The following is a 21,518-nucleotide window of genomic DNA, read 5'->3' as shown; positions in this document are numbered from 1 at the left end:
AAAAGCCGGCGTCCTGGCAAAAAGGTAGCGTGTCTTCCCCGTGATCTGAGCGTTCTGGGTTGGAGTACCGGTTCGAGCATGGTTGTTCTTCTGTGTTCTATCTGTGAGGTGTGTGAATGTGCCCTCCAATTAAAGGGATTGTGCAAGCGAATGTGACGCATGAAGTAGCTAAGTCGTACTCTTGACCTTTGTTGGCGCTACTGAAAAAACAAGAGACGTTCACTCGGCTGAAATCGCTGACAGATAACTGTCAGCGGGCTTGTAAAGTGCCATGAGTCACAACAACAACGCCAAAAAATCTCCAAATTCTATAAACGCGTGCGCAGTAAGAAAAAAACCATATAGTGGCATGTTGTTGTCCCGTCGGGACAATTAATTGCCTTGGACCAAACAGCATTTTTCAGTCTTTGTACACATGCACTGTCTGCTGGCCGTCTTATAATTAGACGAGTATAAACTCACCCTTACTCTATTGTTCCACATATGTGCAGCAATGATCTAAAAAAGCAGATTGTTGCTGGTCTTTATTTGATAATTTGAAAAGACTCTGCTTAAAACGAATGAGAAAGATTGCCTCTGAATTTATTGAAATAAATCCAACGGAAAAATCTTATAGATTCAATGCCAAGCTACTTATTAACCTTTTCAGCCTTTCGAAAAGTATACATGCTATATGAGATTTCAAGAAAAACAATTTATATATATATATATATATATTTTTTATTCCAAGTGCAAAAAGTTTTGAAATCTCTAAAGTACTTGAAGCAGTCTTTCATTTATAAAACTGAATAAAATCATTTGCAAGTCTAAGTGGCTCATTCCAATAAATTTGTACAAGTATATAGAACATCTATTTGTAGAGAGACGAGACTCTTTATAATTTCATTATGAGGCATATGAAAATAATGGACAGGTTTCAAAAACAGTTATTTAATTATTTTCTAAGTTCCACATTTCACAAGACAAAACAAACATGAACACGAAAATATACGATACACACTTAGAATACAATCTAATAATGATCCCCATGAAGGATCATGGGAAATATACCTTGATGTTAATAAGGAACGCCATCTGTTGTATCAAAACAGAAGGTAGTAGAGTTATGTAACCGCTACACATTCTAATTTTTTTTTCAAAAATGATGACTGGAATCTTCGTATTTCTTCATGCAATAATAGTGATCTTTATCTTTTCTGAGAAATATAAATAATATATTCGAATAAGCAACAAATTCTGAAGGTTTCTCTTTTTCCGTTCTCATTCGTTATTGAAGGAATCAATACAGCTTTTCAAAAATGTGTTCGGTGGAGTATATGCATGCTGACGTCAAACTAGATCGCCAATTAGATGTTGGGAGGCATTGCTTTTTGGAAAGAGTAAATGTCAATTCACTACATTAAAGGAGTTTCACGGCTATCAAATGCTGTTTCTTTTCATATCTTATAACTTTAAACCAGCAATTCTTGTATATATCTAAATTTATTTTATATCTTGGCTCTAACGTTTTGGATCAAATTTTATATTTAGATAAGGTTTTGCTTTTTAAGTTTGTCTATATTTGTGTCTATCCTGATAGAAACGCGATTTTACGCATACAAAACACACACATTTTTATAATCAATTATTAGAACACGCATGTTCAACTTCCGCTTTGAAGTGTGGGCAGTGCAGTATAGTGGTCAGAACAACATGAATGATGCGAGTATTGGGGATCCTCGGTTTATGTCGCGCTTTTTGCTTTCTTTTTTTATACTTATATATATATATATATATATATTTAATGTTCTTGCCTTTTAAGTTTAATTATATAAGTGTCTTTCCTTAAAAAATGAGATTTTGCACAAAAAAAAATATTTTTTTATAAATAACTATTAGAGCCTTTTTCTATCTGCTCTCATGCTGACAGTGTCATACAGCGCAATGTTCGACCCTATTTCATCATGGTAAAACTGAGTGTAAGTTCAAAACATAACAATCAATCAAATCAACAACATATTAAACTAAGTGCAATCTCGATTTTTTAAAATTTAAATGCCAGTTCAAATGTATGTTAGATTGAAAGTTATTCATATGTAATCAGTATATGTATGATTCGTATCTAAATATTTTCTTCCAAAAAACTTAATTCCATAAAAAAAAGAATCTTGCTTGTATTTTCAGATAATATTTTTAATCAACACTCATTTGAAGGTCGTATGAACTGAATAAAGATATTAATAATTATGAATTGGTTTATTCCATTTTTTTCATCATTTTAAATTCATTCAGAGAAAATATATAATTAGAAGCATAGGAAATACCAAAACCAGAAACGCATTTTACCATTCTTAGCGATTGTGTCAAGTATATAAAACGCGACTCAAAACATAGAAGATTCGGAAATACATTCATTAAATGCTGAAAATGTAACTAAAATCCAAAAATAGAATCAATTATAGAAAATAAATCATGGTATTGCTTAGCAGGTGTCATAAGTAGCATAACAATGCAATGATAAACTCGAGTGTCATAAACTCAGTTTAAACCCTGACAGTCTTTATGGAAACCTAACTTTTCATTACTTTAGATTTGAATTTTGAGAAAATGCAGTCATTATAAACTCTAATATTTCCATCAAAATTCTATATTTTTAGAAACACTTTTACATTCAAAAGCCATTGCATTGAATAGGTGCTTCAGCTTAGTTGCTAACACAATGGGGCCATTAGGATGTTAATGAACTGCGAGATATTTCTATTGTGTTCTATTCTCTAATTTGAATTTGACTCTTAAAGATAATGATTGTTCCTTTGTTTATAGAAGACGTATGAAATAAATGTGACTAATTATCTCTTTTGTATCAGGTAGGAAAATGTTTTGGAAATAATGCGCAGAGTACCTTTTTCCACTCGGAATTTTCGAGTGATTTTTCTTTGCCCATTTTACGCCATTGAAACGACAAGCTTTATCTAATAGGAAAGTGCAATTTATAAGCGGATAGCATAAGACAATAAAAGGAATGCTTACTCTATAATAATTATGCATAGATTTATTCTAACTTTTTTTTATTTTCTTAGTAAAAAAATAATAAGCATTCTAATTCTTTTTTTTATTTACAAATTTATTTAAATAAAACTATTTTTACTATTTTTCTTATTATTACTTTTATTATGAAAAATAAATAAAAAATTAATTTTCCTAATCAATAATCAATCATCTATATCTATACTTATAATAAAGATCAATGTGTGTGTGTGTGTGTTGGCGCTCTACAGGCCAGGTCATTTGATATACAGCTACCAAATTTGGTACATGTATACCTTAGAGGTCGGGAATGTGCACCTGGGGTCCCTTTTTTTGAAATTTTAATTAGAATTTTAATTATTAATTAAAAAATAACTTTCCCGCCAAAAAAATCTTCCATTCTCCCCACCGCCAAATGAGTAAGGCCTCAATTTTTTTTTTTTCTCCCAACAGTAATGAGGCTAAGGTTAACATTTTTCGGCGGATTATTTCAAACGATTCTGTTTAATTTCATAATGCTTTATGCATTTAAAATTAAACATTGTTAATCAATCCATGTTTCAGATTCATTCTGAAGTACTTTTGAATTAAAATAACACAGAATAAAGAAATTAAAAATTTCTAATCTGCATAGAGTTACCCCAACTGGCGTAGAAAAATTCACGCATTTGCGTTACCGGATCTGGCGAAGAAAATTCACGCATGCGCATTATGTTCTGATTGTTGACATGACAACCACTATCAACGAATGATTTAAATTATTTTTAGGTTAGTTGTATGCTTTTGTAAGTAAATTGTATTTATGTTAGTTATATATTTTTTGTATATGCTTTATAGTTTTAAGTAGATTTTTTTAACCTGTTTTCAATTATTTAAATTATTTTTAGGTTAGTTGCATGCTTTTGTAATTAAATTGTATTTATGTTAGTTATATATATTTTTTTTGCATATACTTATAGTTTTAAGTACATCATTTTTTAAGTAGTTTTTTAAACCTGTTTTCGACCGATTATTTTAAACGATTCATTTTATTTTCTTAAAGTTTGATGCATTTAAAATTAAACATTGTTAATGAATCGATCTGTTCATGATGAATCTGAGAAAATTTTGTTGACAAATTCTTGAGATATTACATAACTTAAGAAAGATATTCTTTAGTGCCCATAAAGTTTAAACGCTCAGTGACTCTATTATCAGTAATCATAGTATTAAAAAAATGCTTTGTTTTCAGTAAAAAATATTATTATATTAATTGCAGTTTAGTCATTTCCATTTTAATTTTAAGCATAAATTCTACCGGAACTAACAGAAAATGAGAGAGATACATATTATGTTATGGCTGAAGGACTTTATATTATTATGAGTGAATTACATGACTATCAAAATTTGAAGCTTTAAAATATTGGATGAAGAAGCTATTAAAGTAGGAATTACATAAAATATTTAATTATTAAAATTTTAACGAGTATAAAGATTGGCGAACCGGCTGGTCGCCAAAGGCGGCTAGTCATAAATAAAGCGATGTAAGTAGAAAATAGTGTTTAGGGTAAATAAAATAGAGTGTAGGGTAAACAAAATCCAACTGTATGGATAATAAAAATCGGGATTTTATTCTGCAGGAAACCACGAAACATTTGTAATTAAAAGAAACCCCGAGATGTACCAAAACTATTGTAGAAATAAACAACACAAAAGCAAACACCAAACGGAAACTTAAATATTAGCAGAGCAAAAATGTTCGGCAGATCAACATGTAATGCGATCATTGTTTATCAAGAAAGAATTAGCCCTCTTGTTAATACTTCTGTTTATATAACCTCCCGATAGGTTGTGACGTCACATGGAATTCTCTAAAAGTTTTTGTAGGCATAGATTTTTATTATAAATGGAGCCAAAATTCTTGTATTTTCCAGAACATTGATATTCTTCGGCAAAGTCAAGAGATTTCTTGGCATCCTTTCAATATCCATTAAGATTTGTAATTAATATTTATTTTCAAATATGACGTTAACGTGGCTGCCTACAAAGTCTACGAAGCCCCGTTGTCTACGAAGTAATTAATGAAAGGTAAAGATTTCCGAAAATATATGCAATTCTCGACGTTATATTTTAACTAGGTAAGATAACAACATTTGATTGTTCTCAAGATACAATTTTTATTTCAATATCTAGGTTGCATACATCTACGAACACTGATAAACAACATCAACAAGAATCCAAACGATGAACTGTAACTAGAATGCATTAGCATAATTTGGGAAGGAAACAAAAAGAAACTTTCAAGTGCATATTCGATGTTCCATTTTTTAAAAAAAGAATATTTATAAAGTTAAGGTTTTTATTTTAAAGCAATTTTGAAATAAATTTAATTTTTAAAACGGAAAGAATAATACAGTTGAAAGACAATCTTTCGATTTCATATCTAATGTGACCTATTTTCTGTCAGTCATTTTCTTATAATGGGAAAATTTGAGGCAAAATACATTACATATTTATAATTCTATTGATAAAATCATATGCGAAATTTCATGTATCTAGCTCGCATTGTTTCCGAATTATCTTTTTGACATGTACACAACGAAACTGTCACATTTTTCAGTGATGCATTTCATTTAAAATTAAAAGAAACCTTAAAAATTTTGTATAAATATCACATGCCTATTTTCTTCTTTCATGTATGTTGCATTTTGTAATTGCCTTTCTCATGGACAGACAGACATAGTTTTTTAAATTTGTTTTCGGACCCCAATTCTGAAACGCTAAGATTCCTCAAAAGCTAATAGATTTATAATTACAATATGTCTTCTATATATTTAATGAAAAAAAAAGCAAATATTGATTAGAAACCTTTTTTCGAAAAGTGATGCAATGCATAAAATAATTATTTAAATTACGTGTACTTATGTTATAAGGATAAGGTATTGGATACAAAATTCGATTTATTGGAAATTCGTATGTTAATTTGCAAAATAATTAGAAGATTCGAATATAATTGGAGATTGAAATTTTAAAAAAAAGAATGTTTAAAACTTTGGTATAAATGGCACAGCCCTCATTTGCATTCAACCAATACGTAATGAGGATTCAATGCATTACATATATTTTTTCATTTTAAATGATGTTTACATCGCTTTAATTAGTCTAATTAAAGAAGAATTTAACGATGCATTGAATATTTGAATAAAGCATTCATTATTATTTCCAGTGAAACTAGCTGATTCAGAGCTGATGTTGTTTTATTTTAATGAGGCAACAAATTGTTTTAAACTTCTGCGTAAAAATGCTTAGGATCTTTCTCGTAAATTTTGTAATATATACACTAATGTGGGTGATTATTAGCCCAAGTACCTTATTTTTGATAGAATTTCAAAAATTAATTTTGCTTCCTTACAATTAGTGGAATTAAATTTCGCCTTATTTTTACGATAGATGTAATAATATACTATTTTCGGTAATAATTAAGGAAAATATATGTGTAGTATATTGTTTGGCACTGAACAAAAGAGACTGTTTGATCTAGAGCTTTTAAATTTGATACAGCTATTTCTTGGAGAGTGGAAACGTAAACCTTTGGACGAAATTTCATTAATTATGATTATTAACAATAAAATGAGATATTGGCGTTTTCCCACTATAACTCTCGCGAATATTATTGTAAAAGCTAATTTTACATTAAAAATTTTAAAAATTGTCTTTTTAATGGCAATAGTTTAATTAATCTGTAAACTTTTTCCTGAATTTTTAATTTTTTTTTTATAATTTTTTATAGTTGCAGTGAAATTAAAATTATTTTGACTGCTCCATAAAACTTTAATTTTTTTTCTACTGTTAAAAGCTAAAAAAGAAAGATTTTCATTATTATCGTTGTTTGATATGACAGTTTAGATGAGTAATTTAAAGCTGAAATTACATTATCGCTGAGTATAACTGAAAGTACATTGCTAAGTCGTGGGACCCGACACCATTAGGAATGTCCGTGTACAAAATAAATAGGGCTAATTAAATAACACGGCTTTAAGTATATCATCACACTGAGATTTTTCAAAACACTTTGTTGAAGGTTTCAAAATAATCAATTTATTTTAATAGAGATAAAACATAACCAATATTGCCTGCCAACAGCTAGTCGTCTAAGTTAGTTAGTGCAAAAACACATACTCTTTAAATAACCGAAACTGAATTAATCTCCATATTTTGATCTATCTAAGACTCAAAATAAAAGCGTATTCAAAATTATGTCTGTCTATCAACGAAGCAGATAAACTCAAAAGCACTAAAAGTGGGAAGGAATGTCGCAAGAGTCTTGACACCAGTTTATAAATTTCTATAAAACTTAATATAAAAATGTAAATTATTGTAAATTTCTATAAACTTTATTTCTATAAAACTTGATACAACTCGTTGAAAATATTTTAGAAGTTATTGAGATGTAATCGTGGTCCCGTTTTTTCATCACATCCTAAGATTCTGAAACAGAATCTATAAAACATGCTCGCTGTTGTCTAATGTTTGTTATGTTGATGTGAAAATGATTGTTTATTCAACAAAACGAAACATTTATTTGGAAGCGATTTAAGAGTTTTTATCAAGGATGTATTTTCTGTTCAGGTACAGTGAAATTCTAAGTTTTTATGTATACACTAGAAGAAGTTGATTTCACTAATATAAAGATGAGATGAGAGGTGGAGTAGGTGTTTTTATTTTTTAGCAATATAGGGAAATAATTAGAAGGTGGTGCAGTAATAAATATTCCGAAAAATTGAATTCATCTTACTAACATTAAACATGAGAGTTTTGAATTGAAACAAAATGGTAAAGTTCAAAAATATATGATGTTGATCTTTGTGAATTCGTGCGTGAAAGAATAACTGCAAAAAGAAACGAATCTAACAGGGCGAAGGCTAAGAATATGACAGAGATCTCCAGAAAGGCGTTCATCTTTCATATTTGGTATAGTAAATTTGCAGGGAACAATTGTCCAAAAGTTATAATCTTTGTTCCTGAAACGAAAAGTAATTATTTTTATTCGATAATATTTTGCCAATTTTCTTGGAATGTTTTATTTGCCAATTTGCGAAAGTTTGTCATCTCTCTGACAATGATTTTGCTTTTTAATTTGCAACATTTTGCAATTTTTCTACCAACACTTCTATTAACATTGTTTCAAAGTTTTGCTACAATTCTTTCCGATGCTTTTGTCATCAGTTTTCAAGAGTCTACTATCTGCTATCTTTTTGACAAGCAATTTTTATGATTTTGCTATCTTTCTTCAATTCCCTCTTTAACAGAATTTCTGATCCTTTTCAATAAAAGGAATTGACCCTTGTTCTATTTAACTGTATCATTATCATGGCCTCTTTTACTACTGAAAGATTTTTACAAAATAATTATTATATATTATAATTTTATAGATAAAATCTTTTCTAAACTGTAATATATTTTGATGAGTCAATTTATATTTGAATGATCTTCCGTTAACAATGACAAACATAATTCTTGAACAATTTACTTTTTCAGAATATTTTTCTGTCATGACTTTTAATTTACAACATTTAAAAGAATCGTTCGGTGACTTTGAAGCATTTAAAATATATAAATTCCACCTGATTGCATGTTCTATCTTTGAAGACTTTCATCCATTTTCAATCAGTATGGATCATTCGTTTTAAAAATACATCGTTTTCAATATGTTTGGAATGCAAATTTTAGATTTGATTTACGCTGTTTATTGATTTTTTTTCCAGTCAATTTTGAATTTAGGTATAGTAATTTTAGAACAATCCAGCTTTTGTTAATACTTTTTGATTATTAAAAAAGAACTTCGAACTCTTATCTTTTAAACTGATGTATATTCATTCGAATGGTTAACGAAATAGTTATGACTTTTATTAACTTGAATTGTTTGACTAAAATATTGCTCCTTTTTATTGTAAAACTAATAGACAAATTTGGTAAAGCAAGTGAAGTTCTAAAAAATGAATTAGGAATTAATTATCATCATCAAAATATTCACTACTGTCTGATTTCAAATATGGGAATCTTCCACGCTTTTGTGGAATGTCTGTCAATTTAAATTCACCAAAATGCTTGTTGAGATAAAAGATGAAAGATCGTAGAAGCGATGCTTGTTTTTTATAATGTAATAAATGGCAGCTTTGTATTAATTTCGAATTAAAACATACTACGATACTGAAAGAAATAAAAAGGATTGTCTAAAGGAATATCTAAACAAGTACATGCCTAACAAAAAATTTCAGAAATGTTCTCTTTTTAATCACTGTTTATCACTCCTTTTCGTAATAAAATAATCTAGAAGACCAAGGTAGGTTTTCTTTAACAAAAACAATATATTTGTAATCATTAACAAAGCCTTTATGAAAATAAAAAAGAGAAATATTTTGAAAATTGTCTCTTTCTCTCTTTATCATTTTTTATTTAACATCATAAAAATAAACTTAGATAATATTACTCTCAATTTGTGTTAAAATTATGGTAAAGCTGATAGCTCATTATTATGGTTAGCTGATAATTATGGAAAGCTCATATTATACCTCATATATTATATATTTCTTTTTCAAATCTAATACCTTCAGCAAGAAATATGTCATATAATTGGCAGAAATAATTACAAAAGGTCAACGATTGGCAGAAATAATAACAATAAGGTCAACGACCTGCTTTTGGAAACCGCAATTAATTTTACACCAATTTATTATTTGCGAATTATTATTTCACCGTAATTTGTAAAGATAATTAATTAGTCTGAATTTTTAAAAACAATTAAACATTAGAAATATGTTCTACGTATCTACTGAATTCGTGAATATAAACATTCTGAATTATGGCGTCTCAACATTATTTCTGAATCTTGGAAATAACATTCTCATCGTTAGATATCGACATAAATTATGACAAAGAATCGTTTCTTAAAAATTACCTTTCCATTTTGTGATAACTATTGGAAGCACTATTGTCTCGTAAGATCTGTATAGTCAAATGCCTTTTTATTTTTATGATAGATAGCTTTAATACAATTATAATGATGGCTTGAACCTAAATATTCATTTTTAATGAATATAATAGGAACAAAAAAAAGGAATATCTGATTTCTTAATAGGAAAATGGTTTAATTTAAAAATCTTAGAAATGAATAGAATTGTTTCATATTTGTTATTTCTATGGTGAATCTATAGAGTAACAATTCTTTTGGAATCCTTGAATATTCACAAATCAAAGACAACTAATTATCGCAAATTGGTAAGAATAATTAATTATTCTACATTAACTTTATTTCCGAATTTTCAACGCTAGATCTGAAACTCACGAATAAAGACATAAAATTTGAAAGAAGTAAATGAGTGGGAGAAAGACATAAATTCATAATTATTCTAATCTATTAACTCATTGTCTATGGAAAGAAATTCTTTATATATATTAAATTGATCTAAGAAATTTTCAAGAAGCTATATACCCTGGAAAAAAAGAGGAAGATAAAAGGGAAAAAAATATACTACAGTGTCTAAGTGTGTCATAAATTTAAGAATCCCGCGGTTTTTTGTTTTTTTTTGTTGTTGTTGTTGTTTTTTAGTAATTTATGTTGGGACACTGTGACTTTCTTTGAAATTTATACAATTAAGAAATGAACTGTGTATTGCATTAATAAATTTAAATGTTATTTCAAATGGCTCCAATTTGTGCTCACATGCGCCAACATCATTTTGAAACTCTTGGGCATCTTACAAGAGGAAGTCATATCACTGACTCTCTGACACGCCCGAAGGCACACGGATAAAGAATACTGAAATACCGGACCGCCGCAACAGCAACATTGGCGGGAACTGTGGTTAGTCCTAAGGGTCATCACCGGCCACGGTACAACCCTTCCAGAAGGAAGTACGTTCCGTCATCCATGGGAGGAGTCAGATCCCCCATCTATTTGTGTACCCACCAGGGTAGCGAGATTCAACCACCATGCCGGAAGCATCTCCTCCTCATTACGACGTGCCCCCCCGGGGGGGGGGGTATCTTACAAGAGGAAAAGGGTTTAAATCATATTACAGAATAAGATAAATTTTACGAGGATAAAGTTTCTCTAAGCAATTAAAAAAGGAAACGATTAATAACAAAGTACTTTTTGCATAATCAATCGCAATGCTTAGATTATCATTATTTATTAGATTATTTTTCATCTTTATTTAGTTTTCAGATCATCATTAGATTATTTTTTTTAAAATATTGTTGAAGGATTTTTTTTTTCTTACCGGAAGTATGAACTTTTATATGACTTCGCAGTAGAAAAATGCATCCTGCTATGATAAATAAATAAAGGAGAAATTTTAAGAAAATGCATTGACATTATCAGAATGGTTAATTTTCATTTCTCCTTCATCTTTTCTTTCAATTCAGTGAATAAATCATATTTCACGACAGACCGCCATCCACTTTGTTTTTCATCTTGTACAGTTTCACATCCTTCATTGAAATTTCGCAACTAGTCGCACTCATCGCATTTTGTCCGGAAACTTTACAAATGAGTCTATGAATTTCAGTTGGTTTTGTATTCCATGTGTTAATAATGAGGCTGGCTGAACATTAATTGCATACGGCAGGATATCCAATTTTTTTAAATTGCATTTTATACATTCGACATGCAACAGATAAAAAATTATCTGATTGACTCTAAAACTGACTTTTATTGTTAGCCAATAACTCAACGAAGTGAATGCGCATGCGTGAAATCTCAGATCAAATTTTTACCGAAATCTCGGACTCAGAGCACGATCGCGTCAAAAAATGAAAACAGAGCATAATTTCTGGATATCTAGTATAATAAACAAGAATAAATAACTATAGCTACTAGAAAAGATTAACTACATGAGCAGTTAGGTTTGTCATATAACTTTGACTTAATGATTACTTATTAAGGCATAACTTCCTTTAAATAGATTCTTATATAACTCTGACGCCAAATCAAAGACTTTATTTGATAAAACATACAACCAATATTTACTGAATAATTTAACAGATGAAGGCCGTTTAAACAAATTATTCACAAGTAAGTTAGTCATGTGTTTGTGTCTCATGAATAGATTCTATTTAATTAAATACGCTGATGAATTATTAATCTTTTAACTTGCAAAGGAATATTTCATATAAACAACACATTCATATGGACAGCGAAGAACATGTTAACCTCTGTGTTGAAATAAGCATCATTATCTTTCAATTAATTTGTTTATCCTTTGGCAGCAAATGTGCTCGTTCGAAATATGCATGTCATTTTTCCATCGCTCATAGTTTTAGGAATTTGGTTGTCTTCCTCAAACGATATAATTAAAAGTTGCTTCAACACATAATTAGGTCCCGATTATCATGAATTTCAGTTAATTGCATTAACACCCAGCACTGCTGGTAAATGAAATGTTTATTTTTCTTTATGAATTAACTAATCAGTGTGTTTCAATCTGTTCTATTTAATTAGCTAATAGAAAAGATTAAATTTAATTGTAATTAAACAAGCCTTCCTCTTTTAATTTCTTTCTATGTCTTCGGAGTCCCCATGTTTCTGTAAGTACAGGAATGGTATTTTGAAAAAAAAAGAATCGATCTGAAAACTTTTGGTATTTTTACAAAAGAAAAAAAAGATGGAATTACTATTTTAATGCATATTATTGAAACCATATACTTCCAATGAAATGTTTGATCTTATAATTCAATTCTTCTATTCTTTCTTTTAAAGATTTTAATTGGTAATACAAATATTAATCATCATATTAATTTTTTAAAATTAAAAAATTGTGTATATTTAAATGTATCATTTTTATTTCAGCTGAAATCTTTGGCACTTTTAGTCCCATTTGAAATTCGTAATAATTTTTTTTATAAAATCTTCTAGACTGGTTTTCAATTTAAAAATATACTTCATTTAATTTTATTATAATACTGTTCGCATTTTATAGCAATGTGGATTCTTTTATGTTCCACTTCGTAATTCTGAACCCCCAATCCCAACAAAGAATAAATCTGTCACAAATTATTGGGGAAGTATTCATTTTTAAGCGTATAGACCTTATTTTTCAAGAAATAAAATACTGTTATTACATCAAATATTCTAGGATTTTCATATCACTGCAAACGACGCTATATAAAACTAGTTACTAGATGTTACTAGATCAAAAGTCTATAAACTTTCCAGCTTCAAGTCTATAATTTTCCAAGCTTCCACTATGTCTTATCAACTGCAATGATATGGTTGGCAATTTTTCGTCTTTCAACACTAATAATGGTAGCAATGAGTGACTCTGTTTCACTTTTATAAGGGGACACTTCCATTTTGTTTTGTGTGTTTTTATTATTATTATTATTATATTAATTCTCTATTACAAAGCAACACCGATTCGGATCTAGGACAGCTATTTCGGAGCGAAACCTTGTAATTTTACACAGTGATCAGATGCCAAGAACTACATCCGAACTAGTGTTATATATTTTCTTTACTTCACAAACATGGCAACGTTTGCTCACACATTAGGTTTTACTAAACCAGAACCACATTTTTGGCGGATATTTATTAGAATCTGAACCTCTCTAGTCACAAAAACGAAGCATAAACCACTAGGTCACAGCGGTCTAAAACACCATAGATTGCCTTTCTGGCAATCTATCTAAAGAGCATAGTTATGTATTAGGAAATTTCGACTGTGCAAATACAAAAAAAGATAAATTAAATTTATCAAAAGAGATTCAAAGTGCAAATAGAATAAAACTGATGATAAAAAAATCCAAAGAAAAAAAATTTAACACTTTTTAAAATTATTCTAAGAAACGTAATAAAATGGGCTTTTCAATCATTTCATAAAAGATTAATGATTTTTTTTTTTGAGTTTACAAAAGGCATGTACTCAATATTCTTTTCACCGACAGCATTACAACATAGAAGAGGGAAAAAATATATCAAATCGATAAAAACAAGACTACATAGTTCCCCGTCCAATTAAAAAACTTCGTAATCTTGAAAGTTGGGAAGTTTTTTCTTTCTTCAGACTTTTAAAACCGTGAGAAAAAAGTAGCTTTGTTAGATTTACTTCTTTTATTATTTATCTGATTATTTCTGCAATTATTTTTCCATCTTTCAGCCTTGTCTCGATATATTCTTATATTTGGAGCTTCTGAATGGCATGTAACTATGAGAACTGAATTTAATTCAATCTAAATTAAATATGTGATTTATATTGATAAATTCAGATTAACTTAAGTCATGCTTTTGAAACATGAGCGAAATATTGATTGTATTCTACATTATTTGTTAGCGTCAATAGATTTGTCTAGACGGGTTATCCTTTCAATAACAGCAGGATAGGCACTGTGTCGAAATTTTCTCTTCATGTTCCCATCAATATAAAAACATCAGAATTTTGTTCCCCTAAAAAATTCAAATCTAGGTATAATCTTTATATAGTTTGATGTAATGATTCATGTATGATGTTTTTTGGTAAACTGGTAAGAAAATAATAGACAAACTCATAGGCGATTGAAAGAGACAACAGGCCTAATTGTCCAGTTGCTGACACTCAAGTTATTAGGGAACAAGTTTCTAACCATTTACCCTAATAGGCTGCTGATAATAATATTGCTAAACAGTGACACTGGTAGGCTACTGATGATAACATTATGAAACAGCTACCTTGACAGTTTACTGATGGTAACATTGTTAAACAGTTACGCTGACAGGCTATTGATGGTAATACGGCTGAACAGTTACCCAGACAGGCTACTCGCGATAATATTACTGAATAGTCACCCTGACAAGATATTGGTGATAATATTGCTAAACAGTTACACTGACACGCCACTGATGCTAATATTGTTACATGAAAATCATTATTCCTAAATCTTGCATAAAAACTGCTGAAACTGTTCCCTTGAAAATTAGAAAGATAGAGGAAATTTCTTTTCAATAACGGGTTGACGACATGTCTTATTTTTACATCAAGTGAACATTAACTTACTTTAATTTCAAAAAGAGATTTCAAAAGGACACACGTGGAATGGGTTCTTTGTAGCCTCTCATTCCAGATTCGGTTTATGTTCACATGATTGTTGCATCTGAGGGATCAAAGATAATCAGATCCCTATGTAATGCAATAAAATGTTTTCATAAAGCCATATGGAAGATTATATGATTGACGAAACCTTATGACAGATGATATGAGTGTTTAAAAAATTGGGTAAATCGTCATAACTGAAAGCATTGTGACCAAAACCTTTGATAAAGTCTTATGGTTGAGGAAATTTTAACAAAACCCTTATGGCTGACTCATGCTATGTGTGACAAAAACTTTTGATTAGCCTTTATAACTGATGATATGTATACCAAAACTCTTGGACAAAGTCTCATGTTTAAGGGTATGTTTTACAAAACACTCTGGTATCACCAGTCAAAAGTATCGACGTGGAGTAAAATGTTATTCAAAAAAAAGGATCGGATCTGTGTCATGAAATATGAACATTTTGTTTAAAGCTTCTTCTCTAAAGTAAACTTCTATTCTATTAGCTGGTTTCTAAGGAAAAATCGCTTCTATTAGTCTTTAAGATATCCCTTATGCTCTTTTCCAACATTATTTGTGTATTAATTGGTTTCTAAGTATAAACCAACTAATAAAGTCTTTCCTTAACCATAAACCTTATTAGGTTAGATCCCTCTCGATGAATGAATAACAAAGATAATCTTTTAATTGCTTGAAGGAGCCTTTCAAATGTCATGTCTCATCTAAAAACGCCGTTTTCAATCTTGCGTAATCCTTATAAACAAAATAAATGAATCTATGATTTTGTTTCAGGGAGTGCTTCTGTTCATCCTATGGTGACGGTGACGGCCAATTACAATGATCAAAAGTCTTCTGACTCCTCCCCCAATCACAGCCAAGTCTCTAGGAACTCTTCCAGGAAGTCCAACAGCTCTACCCTAGTGCATAATGGTAAGTTCCACAAGCAGCAATTTCTTATGGCTACTGTAAACTTTTATTGCTACCTTTTTTTACTGTTGAAGCTGGTTTGCTCCAAGTTCAATAAAACTTGTTTAATATTTCCTACAAAATACTGCTCAAACGATGTATTATCAAAATATGATTAAAATGAGATAACTGTATTTCCTAAACAATATAATAAACAAAAATGTAATTGTTTGTGTTCTTTAATAAAAGCTAGGTATTCATACTCATTCAACTGTTCAGTGGCCATGATGGATGCATACACAAGTATATGAAAAAAATGTTCAATATATATTCTTTCCTTTTTGGAACATTTAAAATGAAGTATTCTTTCTTTTCAAAGAAATTCTATTTTCTTTACCATGTTATTTGATTTGGAATACCAATTAAATTATTCCACATGCATTTATAACCACTTCTTTTTTATAGAGAATTTTAACACATATTATGACTTGTTCTTCATTCCATGACATCTGTCAATTGTCATTTGACTACTTTATACAAGATTAGAAAGACTTAATGCCAAATACTGAAAAAATCCTTCATTTGGTTGTATGGCTAACATTTGACAAATGATTTTATCTAGCAAATCATTGTGTTTGAAGCTTAGGATAATCCACGCCCAATTGAATAGCTGTTTAATATATTGTCATTTGTATAGTATGCTTTTTATATTTGAATTCAGATTTTATTTGCTTCTTTCCGCTTTAAATTAAAAAAAATGAAAAGAGATATCACACTTTTATAAAGTTCTGTGCACAGGAGGAAAACACGTGATCCCATCTGACTTTCGATTTCACTCTCAATCTGTTATTACTACATTATTTCATTAGAAATATTGCATTCATTAAATTCTATCTGAATGAGATCACATGATTTTAAAATATCCCTCGTGACTTACCTTATTCAAACTTGCCTTAAAACACAATTTTTATTGAGATAATAACAACCTAGAGCCAAAAATAATGGCCAATAATATATGGGAATATTGTACGTGACCATGTAACATCTGTCCCGAATCGCAGTCTTTGGGGGGAGGAGAAAGAAGACATATAAAGATAGAAAAATTATCATAATATTAAAGGGAATTTGCAAACTTGTTATTTTTTAAAAAATGGTATAATATTCAAAGATACATTTTTTCCAATAATATCAATTCGTAATACATGAAACAACAAAAATACTCCCGAATAATGGATTAAAGACTTCTTAATAAATGAAATTTGAATTTCACCATCTCTTAAATAAAATCACATTTAATAAACTAACGCCCAAAAATTATAATTTACAGCATTCAATTACTTCTGGGCTTGTCACAGACGTATAAAAAATATGTGATGACGATGGTGATAGCTGAATGGCCAAGTTACCTTGTTTTTCTAGTGAATCTAAATTATTTTATCCTATCAAGTGAATGCAAATTCCAGCAGCTTATTAGTACTTTCAATTGCTCCTACCCCGGTAGGACACATATATTGCACAATAATAATAGACATTATTCTCAATATTCCCTAATGTTCCTGAATATTGAACAATATAATATAATATCCCACAATATTGTTCAATATTGTAAGACAATATTGTTCGATATTGTAGGAGGTATTATTATACAATATTGTAAGATATATTATTATACAATATTGTAAGATAAATTATTATACAATATTGTGAGATGTATTATTATGCAATATTGTGAGATATATTATTATTATACAATATTGTACATACAATATTATGAGATATACTATCATTATGCATTATTGTGCATATAATATTATGAGATATACTATTATTATACAATATTTTACAATATTATGAGATTTATTGTTATTGCAATACACTGTGCTATGTAGGATTGTTATTCCAATAGATTCTTTCTTTAGAAACACGCATTGCAAGATTTTAACTAGAATATTTCGTGCACTTGAATGTAAGGTTATTCATAATGAATATACTATATTTTGTATTTAGCTTGACATTTATTGGATATGAAGGTATTCAACTATATATTGGTTTTTATCTTTTCTATTTTAGTGGACCTGAAACCTCTCCGAAAAGCCAGCAGTCACGTCGACGTGCATTCTCTTCGCGTACCGTTGAAAGATATCGTTTGCTACTTGTCCCTTCTAGAAGGAGGAAGGCCGGAAGACAAGTTAGAATGTGAGTATACGGGACTACTCTTTGTATTTAATATTCTAAAAGAGATTATCTCCTTCATAACTGCGCATTAATAGTTGAACCATGGAATTTTTATCATTATTTAAGGGAACTGGAAACATCTGTGACTTCAAAATTATGTTTTTCTTTTTTACTTTAATAAAACAAGGCATTTTTCTGATTATAGAAATGTACATTTTGTGTAGGTTTGAAAAGTCGAAAATTTATAATTATCCTTTAATAACGAATCTAACAGGAGCTTCTATGATAGAAAGATAGTTGCTTACCTTTTCCTCGAAACTCGTTTTTTAATACTTATAGAACGCATTCTAATCATTTTAATCATATAAATTTTACACAACAGTATTTTCAAACTTTATGTATGTGTTAAACATATGCTAATTTTGCAATGATATGATTCAAAATCATTTTTTCTGAACATACCGAGTTGTATTCAGGAACTTGAAAACCATAGCATCACAACACATATTCGATTTGCCTCTGAAAAACAGAAACTTTAAGAAACAAATATTTTTCTACGGTTTCATAATTAAAATAAATCATAAGTTCTGCGAGCTTTAAATTTCTATCAAATATTAAATTGCACTTGCGAAAAAGAATTCATTTTTATTTCGACAATTACCATTGTTAAAAACATACGAATCCCATTAAAGGAAAATTTATACAGAATCGTCTGCAACTGATTCCATGTGATTATGTTAGACTTCTAATTAGAAAAGAATTCAACAGATATTTATTTATTTATATCAAAATGCCCTCTACAGGAAATTTAATTTTAATGGTGCATGAGAAAAGTGAATACAAATAAAAAAAAGTGCCCAAAATGAAGAACAGTGATTGCTAAATACAAACACAGAAATAAATGTTTACAGAATCATAAAAAAGTATATTCATAACGCAAAAACACATCAGTTATTTAAATTTAAGAGTTTGATACATTTAGTCTTAAAAATAATAAGGGCATATTGTAAGCATCAAAATCATCATTACATACATTTAAAAGATCATAATTCTTGTATTAAGAGAAATTATCAATGTAATTAAACTTCTTAAAAAATACATTTAAAAAGCATCATCACAAAAGAGACATTTGTTTTTCAAAATTATGGTCTGCACAGAGAAAATTACAGTTGTGTATTTCCAGGTATTCATAGCCAACTATAAACTTGACCTATTTTGCAAAAAAAAGTAAATGGATTTAGTGTAAATAATATCCTTTCAATTGAGACAAACAGCTTATCTAATCAGTTTTTAAAATCTTGAAGAATTTTATCATGTATTTCTTTTATGATTACACAAATAACGCTTTCATGATCATTGTTTTTATCATGAATTTATTAATTTCTTTACTATTATACATTTGTTTATTCCATCCAAATTAATTAAATCAAAATATAATAAGAAAACGATTTTAAACATTAACTCTAATATATTTTTTCATCGCACATTATTAAATCAAATAAGAAACAGATAAATCAGAAAAATCGTTTGCAGTATTAAAACGAAATTTATGTGAACTTTTCTGCATAAAATTGATACAGAAGAATTCAATAATAATCTCATTGTAATAAACGATAACAAATAACATTTACTAAAACGATTATATGTTCCACATTTATTCCAAACTATTCCCTAAATAATGAAAATATATTTTTCTTCTGACAAAATTTTCCACGCCATTCTTCTTTACAACTGCTCTTTTAATTATCTCATCCATAAAACTAGGAAAAGGACGAGCAAGTAATAATTTCCGCTGAATGACAAGAACTCTCCAGTGCTGCAGAAACATTCTGGTCCGTGATTAATTTGTAGAAACACGAATCATAAAAAGAATCACAAAAATGGTGATAATCACAGCTCTTCATCCTGGCATATGGGCGTGGGGAAAAGGGGAGGATGTTGCCATCCACAGGTTTCTAGTAGAGTGTTCGATTGGTCCTTTGGTGTGGAGGCGAAAAGTACCCAAAGGGATGCTTCAGATTAAATGTTCGTAAAATTGTTGAATTCTAGACAGAGCAATTGATGGAAAGTGTAAAGGAAAGTAGAAATTGATTTTCAAGACCCTTGAGAGCTTTTGTGTGGTCTGTCATAGAATAGAATTGGATTGTTGAGGCTTCTAAAGGTTATTATTCGATACAACATTGCTGGATTTCTAGGTCTTTAACGTTATTCTTAAGTTTTTTTTATAACTTTTGAGTGAAATTGAAACGTTTATCTTATTTTAAAATAATTTTTACAAAGTGTTAGTCAGTAAGAAAATTTATCAATAATTTATTTAGTTTATTCTAGTACCAAAATAGCCCTTTAGAAGAGTGATAAAAGCAATCCTTTAACTCTGCAACTGCAAAAATTTTAGAAATAATTATTTAGAAATGTTGTATGCTAATAAACCAATCCTTGTGGAAAGCAAATTGCTATTTATAATGTAATTTGACTTTATAATAGCAAAAAGTAAATGTATTAATCATGGAAATTCTAACAAAAAGTTACTATCTTACATATGTTGAATATTTTTTATATATTATTTCACTATCTTTCTTGATTTAAAATGTCACTCTATAGCTATATCAAACAGAAATCAGGTACATGTTTCTTAGAAAACCATTTCATATCTAATTTTTTAAAAATTACAATTATTCTTCTCTTCGTATACTTTGCTTATGAAAAATTAAATATCAATTTAATAATTAATGTGAGGATACTTTGGTTTTTGGAATCCATTAAATATTTAGCTAGCAGTTTCTACACTAGTATAAGCACTAAACGTTATATATGTATATAGTGTAATACTTAATTTTTCAAAAATTACAATTCTCGTTTCTTATATACTTCGCGCATGAAAAATACTTTATTTAATGTGCAGATATTTTGGCATTTGGGATCCATTAAGTATATAACTATTATTGTAGTTATAAATACTGTAATTTTTCAAAAATTAGTGTTCTTTTCTTTTGCATACTTCGCTCGTGAAAAATTTTACTAATAATTTAATGTTTAGTTAACCCTTTAAAGGGCCATTTTTTTCTAGTCATAATATGTTAAAATATTTTTAGGCTTGAAATTAGAATAAGAAAAGAGATTCATTTAGCTTATTAGATAAATTTAATTTAATTAATTAATTAATTTGGTTAATTAATAATTGTAACAAACCAAGACACATCATTTTGTGTGAGATAAAGAACTGAAGCATCTAAGTTTCTGTCTTTCTAAAAAAATGTGTCAGAACTTATACCAACCTACATAATTTCATACAAAGATTGATAAATTTGGTGAGAAGTATACTTCCCACGCCCCTAGAAAGGGTTAATTTAGCTTTTGGAATCCACTAAGTATTTAGCTATTAGT

General features: G+C 29.1%; 1 protein-coding gene across 1 annotated transcript in view; it reads left to right on the top strand.

Moving 5' to 3' along the window:
* LOC129984733 (diacylglycerol kinase 1-like) overlaps window positions 1-21,518 on the top strand; it is a 618,611-nt gene that overhangs the window by 465,430 nt on the left and 131,663 nt on the right. Inside the window, exons 8-9 of the mRNA XM_056094680.1 lie at window positions 15,846-15,983; window positions 18,030-18,155. Of these exons, the coding sequence (XP_055950655.1) occupies window positions 15,846-15,983; window positions 18,030-18,155 (264 nt within the window). The remainder of the gene's footprint in view (window positions 1-15,845; window positions 15,984-18,029; window positions 18,156-21,518) is intronic.

Source organism: Argiope bruennichi, chromosome 9 (genome assembly GCF_947563725.1).
Source record: "Argiope bruennichi chromosome 9, qqArgBrue1.1, whole genome shotgun sequence".
Lineage (NCBI taxonomy): Eukaryota > Metazoa > Arthropoda > Arachnida > Araneae > Araneidae > Argiope > Argiope bruennichi.
This window is presented reverse-complemented; position numbering and strand designations above follow the sequence as displayed.